Source organism: Phyllostomus discolor, chromosome 3 (genome assembly GCF_004126475.2).
Source record: "Phyllostomus discolor isolate MPI-MPIP mPhyDis1 chromosome 3, mPhyDis1.pri.v3, whole genome shotgun sequence".
Classification (NCBI taxonomy): Eukaryota; Metazoa; Chordata; class Mammalia; order Chiroptera; family Phyllostomidae; genus Phyllostomus; species Phyllostomus discolor.
In genome coordinates this window covers 200,377,888-200,399,936 of record NC_040905.2, presented here as the reverse complement: position 1 = coordinate 200,399,936, position 22,049 = coordinate 200,377,888, and the positions used below count along the sequence as shown (strand labels likewise).

General features: G+C 49.8%; 1 protein-coding gene across 3 annotated transcripts in view; it reads left to right on the top strand.

Annotated features, from left to right (window-relative positions):
• The window catches only part of ASTN2 (astrotactin 2), an 821,613-nt gene that overhangs the window by 461,827 nt on the left and 337,737 nt on the right, over nucleotides 1-22,049 (top strand). For all 3 annotated transcript variants that reach the window (XM_028509080.2, XM_028509072.2, XM_028509089.2), the window contains one exon: nucleotides 12,186-12,336. In XM_028509080.2, coding sequence (XP_028364881.1) covers nucleotides 12,186-12,336 — 151 coding nt within the window. The remainder of the gene's footprint in view (nucleotides 1-12,185; nucleotides 12,337-22,049) is intronic.

Here is a 22,049-nt window from a genome sequence, read left to right as displayed (position 1 = left end):
TTTGTATGTTTGTTTATGCCTGTCTCCCTTGACTCTCAATAAGTACTTGCTGCATTTGTCTTATAAAATTATATGTATGTATTCCTAAGTGCAGCAACCCTGTGACATAGGCATTAATGTCCCCATATTCACATAAGGAACTTAGAACATAATTAACAACAAAATCGAACACTTGCCCTACACTAGATACTATGTTAACAACTTCCCTTGCATTATCCCCTTGGATATGTCAATGACCCTACAGGCCTCCCCCAACCCCCTTACTAAACCAGCACACCCCAAATAGCTCACCCCAACACCCCCTAGCCCCCTTCTTTCATCGTAACTGTTTAACTCTTAAGCCACTTAACCCTTTAAGGCTTGTTCATTTGTTCGGAGTTTCTCTGCCTGCTAGAATATAAACTTCAGGAGAGAAGGGATCCTTTTTTTATATGTCACAGTCTTTGTTATACCTAGGACCATGCCTGACATGCCATAGATGCTCAATAAATATCTTTTGATATTTCCGCAATATTCTTCCCCCACTAAAATAGAAAACCCAATTTGCAGAAGAGGACAGTTTCCCATGCTGCCTGTGCGCAGCGTGCATTTGAGTACTTTGCAAACAGCGTGTTCGTTTCACCCAGTTCCCCAGACACCCTGCACGGAAGCACTGCTGTGATGCACGCCCAGACGAGGCAACTGAGGCTCAGAGAGGGTGGTCACTCCTGCAAGCCCATACCCTGGAGAACTTAAAAAAATGTTTTTATTTTTGAAGCCAAAGACTGTCCTTCTTTCACCACTGCAACACATGCCCCTCCAGCAAAGAATGATTTTGGTGTGATCGTAGCTGGATTTTAATTTCCTGCCTTTTCTTATCTGGACCCATGCTTCTGGGTATATTCACAGGCTGACGGATATTCAGGAACAGCTATCTCCCTCAAAATGTCACTCTAGAGAGGGGGTCTCAACCTGGGGTCCATGCTGGCCATCCATGAAATCATATGGGGACATCATACATTGTTACTTTGCCAACCTCTCCTTGTCATTCAGTATTTCCTTCTACCTATTGTCTCATGTGATGCAGATGTCTTAAAAAATGCAGTTTATGCTCATCACTGTTTCCAACTTATGGCTGTTGTTACCTCTGTTAACAGATCTTTTTATTTAATGTGTCACTGAAGAAGCATATACGGTTATATTATGATAATACAGTTGGCTTTTTTAAGACTGTTTTGATAAGTGGTCTCTTTTGCAACGCTGTTTTCATTTGATTTTAGCATTTAAAACCATCATTCTAACATGTGCCCCATTCGCTTCTCCAGGCTGACAAAGGGGTCCTGGGCCCCGAGTCAGGAACCTGTTCTGCAGCCCTGAGTGATGCGTAGGGATTGATGTACGGCAACCTGTCCGCAGTGACCACCACCACCACCACCACATAAAAGCGAGTGTGTTGTAGAGCAGTTCACAGGAGTCTGCACTCACTCACGCCTTCATTTGTTAACTCGTTCACCCAATAAACCTCTGGGTGCTCACAATGCTCCCAACACTATGCCAGGGCTGCAGGGGGCATGACACAGCCCCTGTCTTCACGGATCTTTTATTATCTCATGGAATCGCCATGGCAACCTAAGAGTTAGGCATTATTGTCCATGCATTTCCATGCATGAGGAAACTGAGGTTCAGAGGTTGAATGAGTTGTTCACATTTTTTTTCTCTCAGCTAATAAGTAGCAGGACCTGGGTTTGAGGCCAGGGCTTCTTCATGATAACACTGTGGTATTTAGTCCTGATTTCCCGGCTGGTCGCTGAAGTCCCTTGATTTCCTTTGATGCAAAACAGTGGAAACAATGGAAACAATGGATATCCCCTCCCCTCTCCCCGGGGCTTACATTTCCACCTTATCCTTCTTGGGAAGCCCCATGTTGTTATTAGAAATATGAAGCTGGAAGGACCCTTAGAGGTCACCTCATGCTTGTATAAATGTGGAGCCTGTGGCCCAGAGAGGGGGAAAGACCACCTGGGGACAGTCTGCAGAGCCATGCAGAGCAGGACCTTGCAGGGCTAGAGGACACAGCCCTGCTTGTGCTGCAGTGGTGGGCTGTCCTGGCTCCGGGCCATCCCCTCTGCCATCCCACATCACCGGGGCTCCACACTCCCTGGGCAGCAGGCACGCCCCCTGCTGGGCTTCCCCAGCAGCTGCTCCTGAAAGCCCAGTGGCTTCCCATCTGGGCAGCCCGGCTTGGTGAGCCGCTCTTGGAGCCTACAGCTGTGCAGAGAGCTTAGTGACTCCATGTGGCTATTTCATGAGTAAATAATCCTCCAGCCTCAGCATTTGTCACTGAACCTATTATTTTTTCTTCTTAATATAATGATGGGATTTGCAAAGGGCAGGAAAAGGGGTGGGGGATGAGAAGACCTTCTCTGACTCTATGACTGAACAGTTGGAGCAGGCACAGGGAGGAGGGACCGGCCTCAGAGGTGAGATGGACTCCAAGGTCATGGTGCATGTGAGGGGGAGTGACGGGGGGGTGGGGTCATACTCCACCCAACACTCCTGGGGAAGGCCCTGGTCTGAGAAAACTTCCTCAGGCCACTGGCTGGCTTGGCTTCAGGGCCTGACACTCTCTAGGGAAACCTTCTTCCCCCCACACCCAACTCCCACCCCAGTTCCCTAGATTAGATTGGCCCCTCTGCAGTCTGCTCTCATGGCACCCTGTCGTATTAAAGCATCTGTCACAGCTATACCTGCATGGGCGTAGATACAGACATAGACAGAGAGGCTGACATAGAGGTGTAGACATACAGATAAGGAAATACAGACATAGATGTGCACGTAGGCACAGACATAGGCATACATAGATTTAGGCACAGAGAGAAATCATTGCTGGGTGACTCTGTCCCATTAACTGAACTGGAAGTTCCAGGAGAACAAAGCCCTTATCTGTTTGGCTCTTTCCTGTTTACCTGACCTCCAGCCCCTATGGCCAGTGCTGAGTAAATATCTGTGAAACGAACAGATGCGTTTCCAAAGACACCAAACCCTTGTAAAGGTCCCCGTTGGGGCCTGGTGATGAGGAGGGTCTTTCATAAAACCTTTTCTCTTATTGCCTGCCAACCATGACTCTGTGAGTTGAATATTATTGCCCCCATTTCACAGACGGACAATGGATACCCATAAGCATGTTCTCTGTGCCCCCAAGACCACGCAGCTGCTGGGTCTCATTCGTCCCTGCTCCTCTTCCTTCACCAGCTGCGCTTATTCAGTGAACAGCTGGGGCATGCCCAGCGTGCCGGGGAAAACGAGAGGACTCTCAGCATGCAGGAAGCCTGTGAGCTACTCAAAGACACAGACACGTGCCGGAAGCTATGCGACCACCCTGCACAGCAATATATAGTCTTGGCCTAAATTCATGCAAGCCATACTTGCTAGAGGAAGGGGAGTAGTGAGTGTCAGCTACAACATTAGTCCCGGAACGTCCGACTGGAAAGAGCTCCTATAAGGAAAAAGGCCGAACACCATCAGGATTGGAGTCAGACACCCTGGAGCAGAGCCCTGGCTCTGCTACTGTGACCCACTGTTGACACAGGGCAGCCCCTTCAGTGCTGTAAAGGGTCAGGTCTTGCATGCAAGTGTATGCATTTCTTCTTTAATCAACAAAATGGGGATTAAAAGCAGCAACCACCTCATGAGGCTATGGTAAGAAATGAGATAATGCATGTTAAATCAAAGTTCTCCTGTCACATAGTTCTTAACAGATATTTGCCATTGTTGTTACTGTCACCATGACATCAAACAGCCTTCCCTTGGAAGCTAGGCTCTCCTACACAACCCTCCCAGGCGGTTGCCCTCCCCCCGGTGCCAGCTTCCTACAGTGGCCAGCTGCAGTAGGACCTTGGGAGAGAGTGGCCCCTTGCTCAATAGCTCTGCCTTTCAGAAAGCCCAAATCTGCCTCCCTGTGCCCACTCACCCCTACCTGGAAACCTTTCACCACCTAATCTTCATAAAGCAGTGCCTTCTGCCAGTCACTGTCCTAACGCTGTACCCATGTTGCAGGTGGGCACAGGTAACCAGGTCCTTAGTGATCATGAACAACGAATTGAACCAAACACACAGAGAGTTTATAGCAGAGAGAGAGAGAGAGAGAGAGCAGATTTATTAAGCGGTAGTGTACTCCACAGAACATGGGAGCGGGCCAACTCTGAGCAAAGACTGACCTCAGGGGCTGGAGGGATTCTATTCTTATAGGGTAGATAGTTCCGGGCTAGTTTTGGCAGGGTTCTATTGTGCATGTGCAAGTAGTTGCAAGTAGTTGTATTACTTTTAAGCTCATGTGCTCTCCCATGATTTTACTTGATTGGCCATAGGGGAAGGGGTCCCACAATGCTAATTTATTATAATGCTATTATAATGCATTATAATGCTATAATGAAGCAGGGGTCATGGAGTATCTTCTGTGCACTGTAGTCATGATTCCCGACGATTCGGTGCTTTTCTAGAAAGCAGGGACAACTGGTCTTAGAACAAGGTCTCTGTCCTGTATGATGTCCTCTATCTTAGCCCTGGGGCACCTCTGGAGTGTCCTGCTTCCTGAGGAACTGGTCTTAGAATGTGGTTTCTGTTCTGTGTGGATGTCTGTTGTCACAGCCGTGGGGCATCTCTGGAGTTTCCTCCCTCCTGACCATCTCCTGCCTCATCTACAGCATCTTCGGCTCATGTCCAAACAGCTTTAATCCTGGAAATAGTGGCTCCACTCCTATAAAATGGGGATGAGCCTGTCGTTGACACCATTGTGTTTTTATGAATATTGAGCAGGTCGACATGTGATGCTCAAAACATTTTGTGGTGTGTCATGAATGCTCAATAAGTATGAACTTGTTGTGGCCATGAAGATTTTTATAAAATGCTAATCTAGGCTGTTAGTCTAAATAAAAGTAGCATCTGCTTATAGAGCCTTTTGGGGGCCACCCGTAGTTCACAGGTGGAAGCTCAGAATCTCCAAGGTCTGGGGCACAAAACCTTGTCTAGCCTGGCTGACTGGGTCTTGCCATGCCCGACCTCCTCCTCAACACTCCAGCCTCTTTGTGTGGCTTCCGGCTGCCCCAATCAGGGTATATACTCACATACAGGCTTCTACCACCAGGCCCCATATTCTGCCCCTCTGCCTGGAACGCCCTTGCCCCACACCACCCTCCTTCATGTGGCTCGTTGTCCATTCCTGCCCATCCTTTATGTTTCAGTATTGCCTACTCCAGAACACCTGTCTGCTGCCCCACTTCCCAGGGGAGGAGGGCTCTTCTTTATGGTCTTATGGCCTCAGTGATGTTGCTAGGTTTATCTTTTCAGTTAGTTGGTTTTTTACTGCCTCCCTAGCAGGCTACATCACACCTGTTCCTGTGTCCCTCAGTGGGGGACCAGCTAGCGCCCAGAGAAAATGAGGCATCAGTGGGAAACTTTAAGTGAGGAAATGGACAACATGGGGCCCAGGTCCCCCTTCCTCCTTCCCGTCTCCTGCACAGAGCGCCTTACATTCTCAGGGCACAGTTCTTGCACTTTTGAGGGGCATTCGGATGCTATTACTTACTACCGGTTACTGGGCACAGTTATTGGGCATGTATTGTGTGGGCGGGGGCGTTTCACGTATGTCATCTAATTTACTTCCCATCCTAACGCTGCCAGCTAGGTGTTAATGTTGCCGTTTCTCAGAGGAGGAAATGGAGGTCTGAGTTTAAGGGACGTGCACACGGTCTCATAATGAGAGAGTCTGGGAGACAAATGTGTCTCCACGATTCTGCACCGCTGCTCATGCCGTGGGGGCTCCGAAGGCTCCCCGAAACCCAGGATCATCTGGGGTGGGGTGGGAGGGGAGCTTGATTTTTATCAAATTCCATCCTAGGTTCCTCCCCGCCTGGGGACTCAAGAAACAAGACTGCCGATTGCTATCAGAGGATGATTAGTCTGTACCCCAGAGGTCTTGTCACACTCTGGGCTCCGTGTCATCCATTCACACCTCTCTCTGAGTGACGCGGACCTTTTCTGGGGTTTATGAACAGCAGGTCATGTCCGCATCTGTTCCTGGCCACTCTGCCTAACGCCCACTCTGCGTGGGGCTCAGCCGACTCAGCCAAATGGACCCCAGGTGATGCATTCACACTGGAACAATCAGGTCGAGAGGGGACGGCAGCCTGACTCAGCCTGGTGAAGTCTGAGTGACTCAGTTCTGAAAGCAATATTATCAGAAAAAAAGAATTAGAATGTCAGAGCTGCTTGGAAATACCTTGGACAGTGTCTAGACTTAATAGAAAGAGAGAGAGAGAGCGAGCAAAGGATAGCCATAATCTTAATCAGCTCAGTACCTGGCACGCAGCAGGTGCTCAGATGTTTGCTCATGAATGAACGAGTAGATTTGCATTGGGTTTTAGATTTGGGAAAACGTGTATCTATGCACCATGTCATAGCAGTCTCAAAATAATTCTACATGGCTGGGAGCTAAAAACAAAATGTTCTCACCTTATATGTAAGCAGACTAAGATGCAGGACAAGCTTCCTGTAGGAGAAAAAATGTAGGTTCTGGAGTTGGACCTATCTGGGTTCAAATCCTAACTCCAACACTAACCTGCGGCTCTTCCCACGTGCAACAGGAAATAGCAATCCAGCCGGCTGTGTCTTTCTGTAAATGCAGTTCCACCAAAACATAGCCACACTCATTCATCGCAGTTTGCATACAGTCACTGCCTAGTCTCTATGGCCGCTTATGCGCTATAACAGCAGGACTGAGTAATGGGACAGGCACTGTGAGGCTGACACAGCCTGAGGTGCTTGCTTTGGATTCCTGTAGAGAAAAGCTTGCTGACCTCTGTTCCTCCCGGAGTGTATCAGGCACCTAGTGAACATTGGTCTTCCCTCCTCTCAAATGAAGAAGTGGCTTCCTCACGGTCCTTTCTCTAAGACTTTACAGGTCCTGTAAATGCCACCCCGTGACCTCAGAGTCTGGAGTCGGAAGGGCTGGTGGAGGTTAGGAACACTGGAATACGGACCCTGGGCCCAGGGTCTCCATCCTGACTCTGCCCTACTGTGTGAGCCTGAGGACTTCCCTCCGAGCTGTGAGCAGTGGACTGGACAGTGCCGCCCCACCACCCCAAATTCATGTCCACCCAGAACCTCAGAATGTGACCTTGTGATGAAATAAGAGCTTTGTAGGTGTAATTAAGATGACATTGTATTGGATTAGGGTGGGGGCTCACCCACGGATGGTGTCACTGAAAGAAGGGGAGACACAAACAAAAAGGCCACGTGACGGTGGAGGCAGGAATTAGCGTAACGCAGCTACAAGCCCGGGGATGCCAGGGGTTGCCAACAGCCATGGGAAGCAATGGAAAGGCAAGGAGGGATTCTCCCTGGAGCTTATGGGGGAAGCGTGGCCCTGCTGACACCTTGATTTCGACTTCCAACCGGCAGCACTGTGAGGGCATAAATCTCTGCTGTTGTTTTAAGTCACCCAGTTTGTGGCACTTATTATGGTAGCCGTAGGAAACAATTACACCATTTCTCCCCCTTCAATTCCAACATGGAGTGAGGCCACTGTGGCGGGCACACAGGCTAGGGGGCGCTGCTGGGAGATATGCCACCAAGGTGGCACAGACTCTGCCCTTCCAGTCTTCCTCCTCTAAGGCGCAGGGGGGCTGGACACAGGTTGTACCAGCTTTCCTATAATAAGAGCTCTGGCTTGCCTACAGACCCAGAGCACGCTGGACAAACATGACCTTGGCTCGAGGAAAGCTTGGGACCTGTTGCCAGGCAGATGGGCATGCACACCTGCTGCTTACCCGTGTGAACCAGCGCAAGTGACGTAACTTCCCCAGATGTGGTTCCTCTAGCTGCACGGTGGGGGTGGAAATGTGTTCCTCATAGTGCTGTGGACACAGTCAAAGGAGGCAGCGCAGGACCGAACCTCCCACAGTTCCTTGCACAAAGTAGGTGCTCTGGAAATCGTAGATGAGGAAGGTGACATTGGCAATGATGTGGTTTCTGGCAAAGTGGGAATCTCACCCAGGCCTCCCTGTTATCCCAGCTCACCTCCACACACAGCACCATCCCCCTGATCCCTTTGCCCCCTGTGATTGGGTGGGGCAGCTCTAAGCTCCAACAGACCCTGCATCCTGCACTCAGCAGCCAGAAAGAGCAACAGGGCCCTGCATTAAGAAAATGCCAGCGTCTGCCCTGAGCTCCTTCGCTCACTTGTGCCCAGATGCGCCATTTCCCCAGGCTGACACAACCACTTCTCCAGACAGTCACAGCCGCTGTGGCAGGTCTTTGTGTTTGAAATAATATTCCCCTCATGTAACTGATGTTTCTGCAGAGTCAATCCTTTTAATGGCTAACAGCCTTCTTATTTTGTACGGATTGTTATTTATGTACAAACCTGAGCTGTTTCCAGGTTCCAATGGAAGGTGTCATTTGTTTTTTCTTGTTTTTCTTTTCTTTTCTTTCATGTCTCTCTGGAGTTCTCTATCTTTTCTCTCAGTGTTTCTCTGTGTTCTTTTCCACTCACATTGAGTTTTTATCTTCACTTTCATTCTCTGTCTTTTTGTCTCCTCCCCCCACCCTTTCTCCTCTCCCTCTCCTCCTCTGCACGTGCACACATCTGCTCCATTTACCTTCGTGCTTTCTCCTTGTTGAATCTCTGTATTTCTTTGGTTTCTCCCTCTCTGTCTTTCTCTTAATGTAGCTTTTATTTTTGTCTGTCTTGTCACACACTTTCTCTGCCTCCATCTTCCTCTCTTTTAATCTTTATATGATGCTCTTCTGGCTCTCTCTGGCTCTCTTTATCCATCCATCCATCTCTCTCTCTCTCTCTCTCTCTCTCTCTCTCTCTCTCTCTCTCTCTTTCTTTCTTTCTGTCTCTCTAGCTACCTATCCATTGTGTCCATTTATCCATCCAAATAACCATTTATCCATCCTTCCATTAGCTCATTCATCCATCCACCTATCTGCTTACCCACATACCCATTCATTCATTCTTCGATATACCCACCCATCCATTCATTCATCCTTCCACCCATCCTCTTCTGGATGATTGTATTTCTGCATCTTAGTTTCTCTTCTTTCTTTCTGCAGCTCCTATACATGTTTATCTTTTTTCTCATCACACTTTCAAGATTGTCTCTCCCTCCGTTTTTATCTCCTCCTCTCACTTGCCACGTGTTCTTCTTCCTCAAAGGATATTAACATTTTAGTGGCCTTTATGCGGTCTCAGGACCCTCAACTCTTTCCGTGATTCAAGAGTGACAAGTCTTCCAAAGCCTTCAGTGCAGGAACTGTTCATTCTTTTCCTCCAAACACCTGTCACGCTGACCTCACTCTGTACAAAGTTAGGAAGCGAGGGGTAATCTGGCAGCTCTCCCAGCATCTCCTCCTTTGTCCCTATACTACAGCCCTGAGCACGGAGCCTGTGGAATAGGAACCCAGAGGTGGGGCTGAGCAGGGAGTGTCCTGTTGCAGAGACTCGGTAAAACTATAGATTGGTGGAGACTGCACCCATGCTTTCTGATGTTTTCTTTGTTTCATTTGAAAAACACTTCCTTAGTACAAGTTCTTACCAGGCTTTGTGCTGGGGGCTAAAGAGGGATGAGTAAATCCTGAACCCTTCACTCCAAAAGTTTACAGTCTCTAGAAAACTAGAGAGCTGATGACCAAGATCAATAAGATAATAGAATAAACAATGTTCTCGAAGAGAAAAGAAGTTAATTCTGGTTGGGGGAAGAAGGGGAAGTTTCACCAAGGAAGTTGTAGGTAGTAAGTAAGCTCTGGGGAGGTGAGCTTTGCCCAGTGTCACTGCTACATTCCCAGGATCTAGAATAGCCGTGATACACAGCAAGCACTCAAAAAGCAGTGCAACACATGAATGAGTGAATGAAGAAATGAATGAATGAATTGGAACAGTTTGGAAGGATTCTTAGGAATTTGTCAGGGAAGAAAGTTAGAGATGAGCATTGTAGACAGAACAGCATGATTTAAGGATCCAGAGGTGAAGGTGCACACCATATTCAGGTCTCCTCTTCAGAGCCAACCCACTCATCCCCAGATCATGGTGATGGTCCACAGCAGTGTCCCGTACTAGGCACTGTGGCTTTCAGCCCCAGGGAACCACCTTGTGCAGGGAGACCCCCTTCCAGGTGGCAGCCCTTGACCAATGAATGGCTGACATAGTGAGGCAGAGTCCTGGATCCCTTGCCTTCATTACAGACATCTCTAAAGAGTCATCCCAGCTGCTCCAAAGCTCCCTCAGGACCAGCTGAGGCTTATGACCTACACAGCATCAACTGCATTGCAGGGCAACCTCTCCCTTGCCCAATCCTGCCTGGCTTGCTTCCTCCAAGTATATCTCAGAGGGCTCCTTGAGAACCCCCTTTTCTGCAATTCTGTTTCAGAGGAAGTTTTCAGGGAACCTGACCTAAGGTGGAGTATTTTTGTTAAGATTTTTATTTATTTATTTTTTAGAGAGGGAAGGGAGGGGAGAGAGAGAGAGAGAGAGAAGCATTAATGTGCAGTTGCTAGGGGCCGTGGCCTGCAACCCAGGCATGTGCCCTGACTGGGAATCGAACCTGCAATGCTTTGGTTAGCAGCCCAAGCTCAATCCACTGAGCTATGCCAGCCAGGGCTTAAGGTTGAGTATTTAGGGAATGAGAAGAGGTCTGTCGCTAGCAGATAGAGAATGTGAGCATAGGGTAAATGTAGCTGGATGAGCAGGCAGGGACCAGATTATAGAGGACCTGGAGAGCCAAGGAAACTCATCTAGAATTTCTACTATAAGTAATGGAGAGCTGTTGATCAATGGGGTGTCTAATTCGAGCTGGAATTAACCAGTTCGCTGGCAGTCAGTATGAAAGATAGGGTAGAAGGCAGTAAGACTGGAGACAGGAAATGAGCTAGGAAACCAAAACCCAGAGCTCCAGGCCTGAGGGGCAAAAGAATGGGAGTAGGCAGGAAGGGTGGTCCAGAGACATCACCAGTAGTGCTCAGCGACCTCTTGTTGCTACGTGTACACACACAGGCGTCTCCCCTCTTTCACAATTCTGGATCCCGTGAGTCCCATGTCACAGAGGGGCACAGCGCCTCTTCTCACTGGCCGTGGTGCCCCTTTAACATCCCCTGCGACTGTGGGCACCTTGGGTATCCCAGTGCTAGACTGTTCCTTCTGTGGACCTTCCTCAGGAAAACAGACTCCGGTAACTTCCATCTGTATCTCTTATCTAGTAGAATTTTGAAGATCCATGAATCATGGAGTCTAGTCCAGTTGTTTCTCTCGGGAACCTCACTGGGGAGGAATCGTGTGTTTGCCTGGAGTCCCGTGACCTTTCCACCCAGTCTTGACGGTGTCATTTGTATGCAGCACGTAGGGTGCTAGGGTCAGCTGGAGTCTTCTGTTTGTGTCTTGGCTCTGTATACGCTGTGTCATTTGGGGTAAGTCCCACACCTTTCAGTTTATAGCCACAAAGTCAGAACAGGAGGGATATGCTCATTTTGAAGAGTTACCATGGGGAGGTCTGAAACCTGTGGAAACGTAAATAGTGCAAGTTAAGAGCTGGGCAGTGGGAAGAGCTCTGTTTAGACTCAGACGGAGCGTGGCACAGACGTCCGTTCTGCCACGTTACAAGTGGGTGGCCCTCAGCAAGGCGCTTCTCCGCCTTTCTGAGCCACAGTTCCCGTACTGGCCAAGTGGGATTTGGGTGCCTACCTTCCAAAATTATGAAGATGGATTAAATAAAGGATATAGCCCTGGTCAGGTGGCTCAGTGGGTTGGCACGTCATCCTATACAACAAAAGTTTGCAGGTTGAATCCCTGGCCAGGGCACATACTAGGTTGTGGGTTTGATCCTCAGTCAGGACACAACCAATGGATGTTTCCCTCCCTTCCTCTCTCTCTAGAATCAATGAGTATATCCTTGGGTGAGAATTAAAAGGAAAATGAAATAAAGGGTATCATGTTCCAAGTATAATCTTACTTATCACAACTAGACACACATCAGATAATAAACCTCCTGAAATTTTTTTGTTTCTCTTCTCATCTTTTTAAATATATTTTCTTGATTATAAATATAAGAAATGACGATATCACATGTAACGAACACCCGTTTAAACTTTTTTGAAAAATCCAGTGACCCAGATGTCTCTGGGGTTTAACCATCATCCCCTTTCTCTCCAAGGGAAGAAGCGATGCTGTCCACATACTTCGAAACCATCAACGACCTGCTGTCCTCCTTCGGGCCGGTTCGTGACTGCTCTCGGAACAATGGCGGCTGCACTCGGAACTTCAAGTGCGTGTCTGACCGCCAGGTGGACTCCTCAGGATGTGTGGTAAGTGCCCTTGACCCGTGCACGTGGTGCTAGCAGCCCAAGGAGACGAGGCTACTTGCTGGGGGCCCCTCCCTGCAAGGGGGCGCTGGTTCTGGAGGATCACACTACTCCCCACTCCTACCGCTGTGGTCTTCGGCACACCAGGCTACCTTGGCTCCCTCCTCTGTAAAGTGGGGCAATGGAACCTACCTTGCAGAACTGTTGAAAGAATGAAATAAGTTATTAGACCTTTACTCTCTGGTATGCAAAAGGTGTTTGAGAGCTCCCAGCATGGAGCTTGCAGCTCATTTGGGAATGGGGAGGGTGTGGCATGTCTTATAGTGTGGGGGGGACTGTCAATGCAGTGCCCAGAAGAGAGTTTTATAGGAGACGGGAAAGTTTTTAGAAGGCTTCCTAGGGAAGCTGGTGCTGGAACTGGTTTCAGAAGATGGGTCGCTTTAGGACAGGAGCAGGGTGGCTAAAGTGTGAAGAGAGGATGATGAACTGGTTCGTGGGGAGCATTCACCCTTATAAGTGGGAGAAGCACACAGAGGAGGACGTGTGTTGCCCATGGAAGAGATGCCAAACCTGGTGACTTCCCCCCCGCCAGGAGTGACCTAGGGTGCGTATTTAAAATGCAGGCTTCAGGATTCCACCCCAGAAATGTTGATTCTCTAGAGGGCCGTGGGTCCCGGGAACCTGGCTCTGTTAACACTCTAGTGAGCAGGCATATACGTGTGGGGGATGCAGGGGGTGTGTTGGAGGCAGACTTGGGGAACACTGCCCCGCAGGCCACACCCCTTAGCCTGGCATTCAGTTCCCTCTTCATTCACTTTACACTGGAGCCAGATGGAGCCACCGAGAGGTCACACTGGCCTGTTTACCGCCTCAGAGCCTTTGGTCAGGCCGAGTTTCTTGTTTGTTTGTTTGTTTTTCTTCCTAAGGTGAATTGCCCCCCCAGCCCATTTAGCAGGCAAGTGGACCTCTCCCAATGGTCCTTCCAATGTCCTTTAGGGAGCCTCCCCCACCCCCGCCTGGCGAAGCCGCCATGTTCTTCCAATGGTCGTCAGTGCCCTCTGCACCTGCATCTGTTATGTCACCTGCGGTGATTCACAGCACAGCCTGGCTCCGTTCCAGTTCACCTCACCTGAGAGGCTGAGGGAGAACCCACAGAACCCGTGGGCCCAGCTCAGCACCCCGGTAGTGCCTGTCTTGGTGAAGGAGGAAGAGAGGAAGAAGGGCAGCGGGGGAGGGGCGGGCGCAGGAGCGGGGTCCCGGCTCTGCACTAGGCTCCGGGGAAGCGGGATCTTCGGAGGCCAGCACAACAGCTGGGAAATGGTCAGCGGTCAGGAGACCCATGCAGAGAAGCTTCTGGAGAGTGGGGTAACGCAGTGAAACTGTATTTCAGCCTCAAAGATCAATGTATCATCAGAGGTGGATGGGCAATTGGAGAGTTTATTGATTAGAATCCTTAGGACTGGAAGCGACAGAAACTCAGGTGAAACTGGGTTAGGCAGAAAGAGGAAATGCACTGGCGGGTGGAGGCCGAGGCCCAGCAGGACTGGGAGGCTCGCACGGCATCATGGGGAGCCCTCTGCTTCCCTCAGCACCGCACCCTGCTCTGGCCAGTCACGCCTTCTCTACTCAGTGCGTCCTGCAGGAGGAGAACATCTCTCCCAGTTCCTCCTAATGTCACAGATTCCATCTCCACGGGCCAACTTGGTTCTCAGGCCCGTCCCTGTGCGAATCCCTCCGGTCAGGGGGAAGGACGGGGCTCATCCCAGAACCGGTCATTCCTGGGGCTGGGGCCTACTGGCCGCTGCACCCAAAATACGTGGCCGTGAGTTGGAGGAAGTTGTGGACTCTCAGGGGAAGGTAGGGTGCTAGCAACGGAAAAGGGAGCTGTGGGTGCGAGGTCGGGGCGCATCAGCAGCTGTCTGCTGCACAGCACTGCAGCCCCACCCTTCGTGCTGCCTGTTGCGAAAGTGAGGCCAGGTGAGGGGGAGGAGGGCGCGCCCAAGTCTTTAGAGCGATACAGCGGGCAGACGACTCAGAAGGGTGCCCCAGATCCTTGGTGTTGTCTCCAAAGCATGAGGCCGATCCTTCTGAGAGGATTAAGTTGTCCGTCTCTTTTCCCTTTATTCCATCGGTTCCCTTTTCCTGAACTAATTAAGCTCCTTCTTGAGGATAGACGTCCCAGAAGAATGAAACCTCAGAACGCAGAGAGAGGTGTGTGTGTGTGTGTGTGTGTGTGTGTGCGCGCGCACGTGTGTGTAGGCAAGAAACGTCTCTTTTTCCCTCTCATTAATATAAACCAGAAAAATGAAGAGGAAGAGACGAGAGAAGGCAGTTTTGGTCCCTGGAGGTTAAGAGGAAATTCAACAGTGTGATGAGATTGTCAAAGACCTTCCTCTCTAGATGCAGGAGCTAACGTGAAGGCTGCAACTTCGGGGCTCGACGGATGTGAGGCAGGCTCTTCCCGCCACGACTTCAGGGGAGACAGATAGACACCAGTTTTGACACTGAAATTTAAAACCTCTCTCATTGCTCTGTAAGCTCTTCCTCATGCCTACAAATAGAAACTTTTTCTTACAGATCCTCTTTTAATAAACGCCATATGGCAAAAAATAATAATACCTTATATTTTTAGAATACTCGTAGGGTTCTCAAGGCACAGGCACGTCTACGCCCAATAACTAGCTTGTCTTCACAACAAACCTGGGCTGCTGTTTCCCTCCTCAGTGCGGCAAGCAAATGGACTTTTCAAGGTTTCACCACAAGGTGGCAGAGTGGAGGCCCAAGAACAGGTCTTCAATAGTATTCCTTGTGGCAGGGTCACTGGTTTTCCCTCCTGGGGAGCTGAGAGGAGAGGGCAGCAAAGGACATTAGAGGGAAGGCTGGTCTGGGTGAACTGGGCATAAGCCCTGACTTGGTCATTGGAAAGCTTTAAAATCCATGTAGACCTCATTAGTCTCAGTTTATTAATCTTTTAAAAGGGAAGCCATTGCTCTGGAACTCATAGGTTTTCTGAATAATCAAAGCGTTGTAACTGTAAATGATCTGGGATTGACAAAGTGCCGTTCACGTGGGAGATGATGGGGCCACAGTTACTGATGTTTCCGTGTACCGGACATGGGAGTTGGGGCCACAGAGTCCAGGAACACAATGGTAGTGAAGGTTTTTAATGTTTCTGTAACTGGATTTCATTCTGTTCTGCTCCATTCATGGGCGGTGGAAGCTTAATCCTAGTCGGTTTGCGTTCTTTGCCTCCTACTCCTTCCTGAACATCGAAGCCCAGGGGGAGTGCGGCATGCCGGAGGCACGGCAGTGTGGGCATGATTGCTGGTGGGCCATCCCTTATCAGTTCTAGGGCCTGCTGCCCCAGCTGGCCTCTGTCCACCACTCTTTCCTTCAGGTACATGCCAGGACCGCTCTGTTCCCATCTGATGTGCAGGTGCGCGGTCCATCCCAGCACCTGCCGCTCTGTTCTGCTCGTCTCTGCCGCAGGCCATTTGAGTCCAGCTGGCTCTGTTCCTCAGGTAGCTCTTCCCCCTCACCGGGAGCGTGAGGAATGTCCAGCAGCTCTTCTTACACCCCTCTGAGGCCATGAGGAGCTGAGGGGAGCTGGCTGAAGCCCTCTTGACCCATGCAGGCCATGAAGCCCCGTGTGTAGGTGGCTGCTTGTGTGCCAGGGAAGAGCACACGATCACACGTGTCATCCACGAACCGCTCCCCGGGAAGAGAGGCGCAGACCCCCCCTTTGCCTTCAGACCCCTCACCCCCACCTGATTTTCGGTAGCCCCCACCCTCTTCTCTGCCCAGTGGGAATAGAGCCTATTCACCGGCATTTACATGGTCATCTCGTTTGACTTCCCACATTCCTCTCTGCCCCGGACTCCAATGGCCCTGGTAGGTGGGCGGAGGCCGCTTCTCTAACAGATCACAGAGTTTTTTGTCTATTATTATTATATTATTATTATTATTATTATTATCCTTCCAGTTCGACCTCAACTTCTGAAACCCCAAATTTTAAAAAAAGAGAGACTTCTGTGCTTGGTTTTCAGGGTGTGCCGTGGGCATCTCCTTCTGAGACCATGTGGTCCTCGGGTGTGCTGTTGCCCAAATCCGGGAGGGGCGCAGGGTGCGTGACGGGCAGAATAATGGCTCCCCCAAGGATGTCCCCATCCCGATGCCTGCACGCTGTGAATTTGTCAAAGGGGGGGGGCTTCAGTTCACATACAAATTACCAGGGTGGACCCCCTATAAGAGTCCTTGCGTGTGGAAGACGGAGGAGCTGAGGAGTTCAGAGCGATGGCGCATTTGCTAGCTTGGAAGGTGGAGGAAGGGGGTACGGCTAGGGAAGCCTCTAGAAGTTAAAGGCAAGGCAATGGGACACCACCCCCCCGCCGCCATGCAGCCTCCAGAAAGGGAATGCAGCCCTGCCGACACCTGGATTTCGGCCCAGGGCCTATAGATCTGTCACACGATAAATGTGTGCTGTTGTAAACCAGCAGTTTGTGGCACTTTGTTACAACAGCAATAGAAAGCTGATGCGTGGCTAATGATACTATGGAAAGGAAGGGTGATCCAGGAGATGCTATATAAAGAATTAGCCCGTTATTTTGGTTCTCAGTTAGCTCTGGGGAGACACTCGCCTCCTGACCAGGGATGGAGGGAGTAACAGTGAATGAGCAGCCGGAGGGGGAGGGAGGCTTGTGTTCTCAGTGCGCGAAGGAGTAACAAATTGTTATCTATTAGGAACACATAAATCTGACAAATATAATTATACAAATGTAATTATGTTAGCGAGGTAGTTTGAAGAGCAAGCTATGTTTCCATTTCTTGTGGGTGGCAGTATAAACATTGCAAAATTTTAATCAAGGTAGAGGACAAAACCCAGGAAAACCCACTGCGCGCATTTAATCATGCTGTTCTGTGGAGGACACTTCCCCCTTCTCCGAGGTGCTGCTGCCCCTGAAGCATCTCACTCAGGCTGTTCCTCTGTGCTGTCCTGCTTTTCCCAGCTCAGGGAGAGGTCCTTTGGTGGACTCAGCCCCGGATAATTAAGTGGTTGAAATGGATCCTCAGCCCATTTTGAAACAAATGTCAATTCACAGTTCACCCTTATGGTCCAGGGATCTGTTGTTGCATAACCAACGGCCCCCAAATTCAGTGGCTTAAAACGATTATTTTGTTTCCCTCACAGTTTTGAGTGTTTAGTAGCGTGGTTTGCCTCTGATCCAGGACAGGGGGTGGGGGGTGGGTATCTGAGGCTGGAAGATTCGCTTCGAAGAGAGCCCCTTCCCTTACCTGTCTGGTGCTGGGGCTGGGAGAGCGGGCGGTTGATCCTGCCTAGGCTGGATCGCCACCGGGGGCTGTTGACTAGAGCGCATGCCCGTGGCCTCTCCATTGGGCTTGGGCTTCTCACACCAGGAGGCTGGATTTGCAAAGAAAGCTTCCCTAGGTTAAGTGTTCCAAGAGCCTAGGCAGAAGCTGCAAGGCTTCTTAGCACCGCATTTCAGAAGTCCCAGAACATCATTTCTCCCATGTTCTCTCAGTCAGACCCGTCATTAAGTTTGGCCCAGCTTCAAGGGGAGGGAACAATGCTTCACCTGTCCATAAAAGGAGTAGCCAGGATGGTGTGGCCACCCTCACTCATTTACCGATAGCATGAATTCACAGACCAGGGCTGACACAGCAGGAGGGGACTTCTGAGCAGACCAGCACCTCTACCATTATACCCCAAGGCCTGGGGAGATGCAGGAATCACTCAAGTGCATGTAGGAAGCAGTGGCAGAATCAAGAACTGATCCTAAGGATCCTTCCTCCTAGTGGTATCTTCCCACAGTTACCTCATAGCGTCAGCTCGGCCGCTGCAGCAGGGCACAGACCTAACTGAGCAGCACGCCTGCGTCCAGGACTGTGAATGGAACAGAGACAAGAGCCCTGCCTTGTTTCATAAGCCAGTTCACAAAACAAGATGCCCTTCAGCAGAGCCGCATTTGTGACCTTCAACAAATTCACTCCGTATTTCCGCACAAGAACATCTAACAGGGCTGATGGGAGTAGCGGGGAGAAGGGAGGTGGTGATAGGAAAGACCTGGCACTCATTAAGCACCAACTGTATGCCAGTTCCCTTATGTTCACGGCAGTGAATGCTTGTAACTATACTCCTCGATGGGTATCATTATATCCATTTTACAAAAGAGGAAAAGCTGGTAATAGAAGAGCAATCATCCATGTAGTGACTGTGCTGGGCATGATTCTAAGTGCATTGCTTATTTTAGCCAATTTAATTCTCACAGTCATCCCATGAGCTAGGTTTTATGACTGTCTCCACTTTACACGTGAGGAAAACGGAGCTGCCTGGTGGAAAAGGAGGAAATGTGAAGAAGCCCAGAGGAAGGAGAGGCACCGTGAGGCAGTCCAGGGTCTTCAGAGGAAGTTCAGGCAGGGGGAGGTGCCAGGGTTGCAGGCTGGCCGGATCCTGGGGAGTGACGGGGTCTTTGGGGAGGGAGGGGTGTCTGGTGTCAGCTCTGGATTCCACACCAACCCTCTCTGCTCCACCCCCTACAAGTCGCCCAGCCACATCCTCACCGCTCCTTCGCCCTCTTTTTTCTGTTTGACCTAACATGCCGTCTGGCCTCTAATATATTAGGAAGACCTATAGGACCCCTCATTGCCCTGAGATGTTGAAATGCAACAAAAAATGCCGCCTTTTAAAAAATCAAGATGAATAAGGATAGGAATTTTCATTCATTATAGGTCAGGCACCTCTTGGCCCTGCCCAGCAGGAGGGAAAAACCGGAATCTGGATCAGTCAAGAATCGAGAGGCTGCTTCCCTCCACTCCACATCTTCCCCTCCTCAGCCACTTAATTGGACTCTAATTAAGCAAACAAAACTCGGGGCTGGGGGAGACACACCAGGACAGGCGCAGAATGAGGGGTGATGTTGGAGCACAGCCCAGGCACTGCCGACCTGGGAAGCCCAACCCTGTCCCTCTGCCTGGTGTCTGCACCCGCCCCCCCACCCCGGGCAGGTGGAGTGGGGCTGAGCCTCAGTGGGTCCGGCCCCTGGGAAGCGGTTCTTTCTCCCCAGAAACAGACTCTCAAAACTTCGTCCATCCCTGCAGATCAGTGACAGGGGGTGTGATGGGTTCACAGTACAACCAGGGACAGGTTTTGCCAGAGTCAAAATAGGACTGATGTTTGCCACATTTTTCTTCCAAATGTGTGTGTGTGTGTATGTATGTGTGTGTATATATATATATATATATATATATATATATATATCTTTAGAAATAAACAAAGGCAGGAAGCAAAGCATCTTTAGGGAAACTCAGCCTGTACTCTTGGTTTGGGAATCAGTATTTAATGTTGGGACAGCTCCCATGTGGTGTCCTTGTCAAGTTGCTCTTTGATCAGGCAGGGAATTCTCTGTGCACCTTCATCAGTGATCCTGGTCCTGCTATTCTTATTGATAGCATTAGTGAGCTGATGCTACTGATAAACAAATCAATGCTACCAATACTATCAATCTAGTACTACCGATGGAGACGATAGTTTCCTAATGCTGTTACGTGCCAGACCCTGGGATGAATGCTTGAAAACAGCATCCCATTGCATCCTCACGGCTGCCCTATGAGATGGGCACTACTGTCACCCCAGTGTTGTCCGTGAGGAGAGAGATTCAGAAAGGGGGAGAAACTTGCCCAAGTCCAACCAGCCAGGCAGAGGCGGAGCCTGTGTTCTTTTCACTCATCAGATGGCAACCCCCAGAGGGTGAGGTGTCTCACCAGGATACAGCCAGTGTCCCTAGTGTTGGGGACCACAAAGGGAGGGGCATTTCCCTTTGTGGGGACTCCACCCTCCTTCAATGTCCAGGACTCCTTCTGTCTCCTCTGCATCTGAGAATCCGGAGGAAGATGAAAGAGAATGAGTGTGGGGGAGGGGTTGGGGGTGGTCAGGGAAGGGAAACTGTGCCGCTGACCTAGCACTGGCACACAAAGGCTCCAACTTTGGGGGTGAAAAGGGAGTTTTCCCTCCACTGGGAACTCTGAATTTATATCTTTTCTTTCTTCCTTTCTTTCTTCCTTCCTTCCTTCTTTTCTTTCTTTCTCTTTCTTTCTTTCTTTCTTTCTTTCTTTCTTTCTTTCTTCTTTCTTCCTTTCTTCCTTTCTTCCTTTCTTCCTTTCTTCCTTTCTTTCTCTCTTTCTCCCTTTCTCTCTCTCTCTCCTTCCTTCCTTCCTTCCTTCCTTCCTTCCTTCCTTCCTTCCTTTTCTTTTGCAAATTTCCAAAAGAGCCTTCCTCCCTTCCTGGAGGGAGGGGGAGGGGGAGGGGGAGGGATGGGCTTTCCAAGATTATAATAGGTGGCATTCTCATAAAGCCTATGTACCCTTTAGTGACATTGCATATTTCATTCTCTGGGTGACCCTTGAAGCCTTCTTTATTCCTCTCAGCACCACCCCCCCCCCCTGTCATTTTGTCTCTTTGGGACTCGGATTTGCTGGGTGTGATGGTATTTCTGGTAAGCTGGTTTGATTGTGTGGAAGTCACTATCTGTTCCAGTCGGGGAGCAGTCCCCACCCTTCCAAAGGCAAAGACTTCACCCCCTGATTCCTGGGAGAATGGTGTGGCGTGTAGGAACAAAGCCCCCTAGAGGCTGGGGTGGGAGCTGCCGTCCTGGCTCTGTCTCCTGTTGGCTGCAAGCATGGGCAGAGTCACTCGTAGGAAAGTGTCAGCCATTCCTGTAGCCTGTACCCTGGAACTAGAGCAGCAGTTTGGGACCAGCCTTAGGGAGGGTTCAATGTCTCTTTCAGTCCCTGAAATCTGTGATCTCGTGAATATACAGGGTCCGGCAGAATTAAGGCCTGCTGAGTGTGGTTGGTAGGGTATTGATATAGGCGTAATAATTTATACTTTTAATTTGAGCATTTCACCTACAATGTCATATGGTATGCTTGCGTGTGATATTGTTATGTTACAGAATTACATGCTTATGCTTTTGTAATAAAAGATGTTGTAATATAAAAGGGTTGTTATTTGCACCAGACCCTGTGTATTCCCCAAGGGCAGAAGTTCTAATATTAGCAAGGCCTGAGGGCAGAATGAGCAGCCTGGGGCTTACCATGTTGGCTGGTGGAAAAGTAAATCTACAGGGGGAAACTCTCCATCCCTGTAGTAATCACCTCCAGCGTGACCCTTGACATCTTAATTGTATTTCATGCACTTGCCTCGAACACCTTCCCAGCTTTGGAAAGGTGCCCCAATGAGGCAATGCAGTTTCTCCGGCCATCGCCTTCACCCACAGGGGACCAGCGTTCTGTTTAAGAGCACAGTGTCCGCCCTTGGAGAAACCTGGGCCCGAAACTCACTCTGTCACTTACCAGCCATGTGGCTTTGGGACAAATCACTTAAGGCCTCTGAGTCTCGGGTTCCTGTTGAGTAAAATGGGGATAATAATGCCTGACAAACTGCTATTAGGGCTAACGGAGATAATGCATGCATAATGGGCCGGCCCCCTGCCCTAAGCAGACAGGAAACACGGCAGCCGTTATTTTGTGATACTTCACGCAGGGACCATGATGGTGGCGGCAGCGGTGAGGAGGGCTGAAATCACCTGAGTGCTCATTATGTCCCACAGCCCCTGAGAGGGGTCTCACTGTTATCCCTGTTCTTACAGATGGGAACACTGAGGCAGAGAGAACTTAAGTCACTCACCAAGGTTCACATA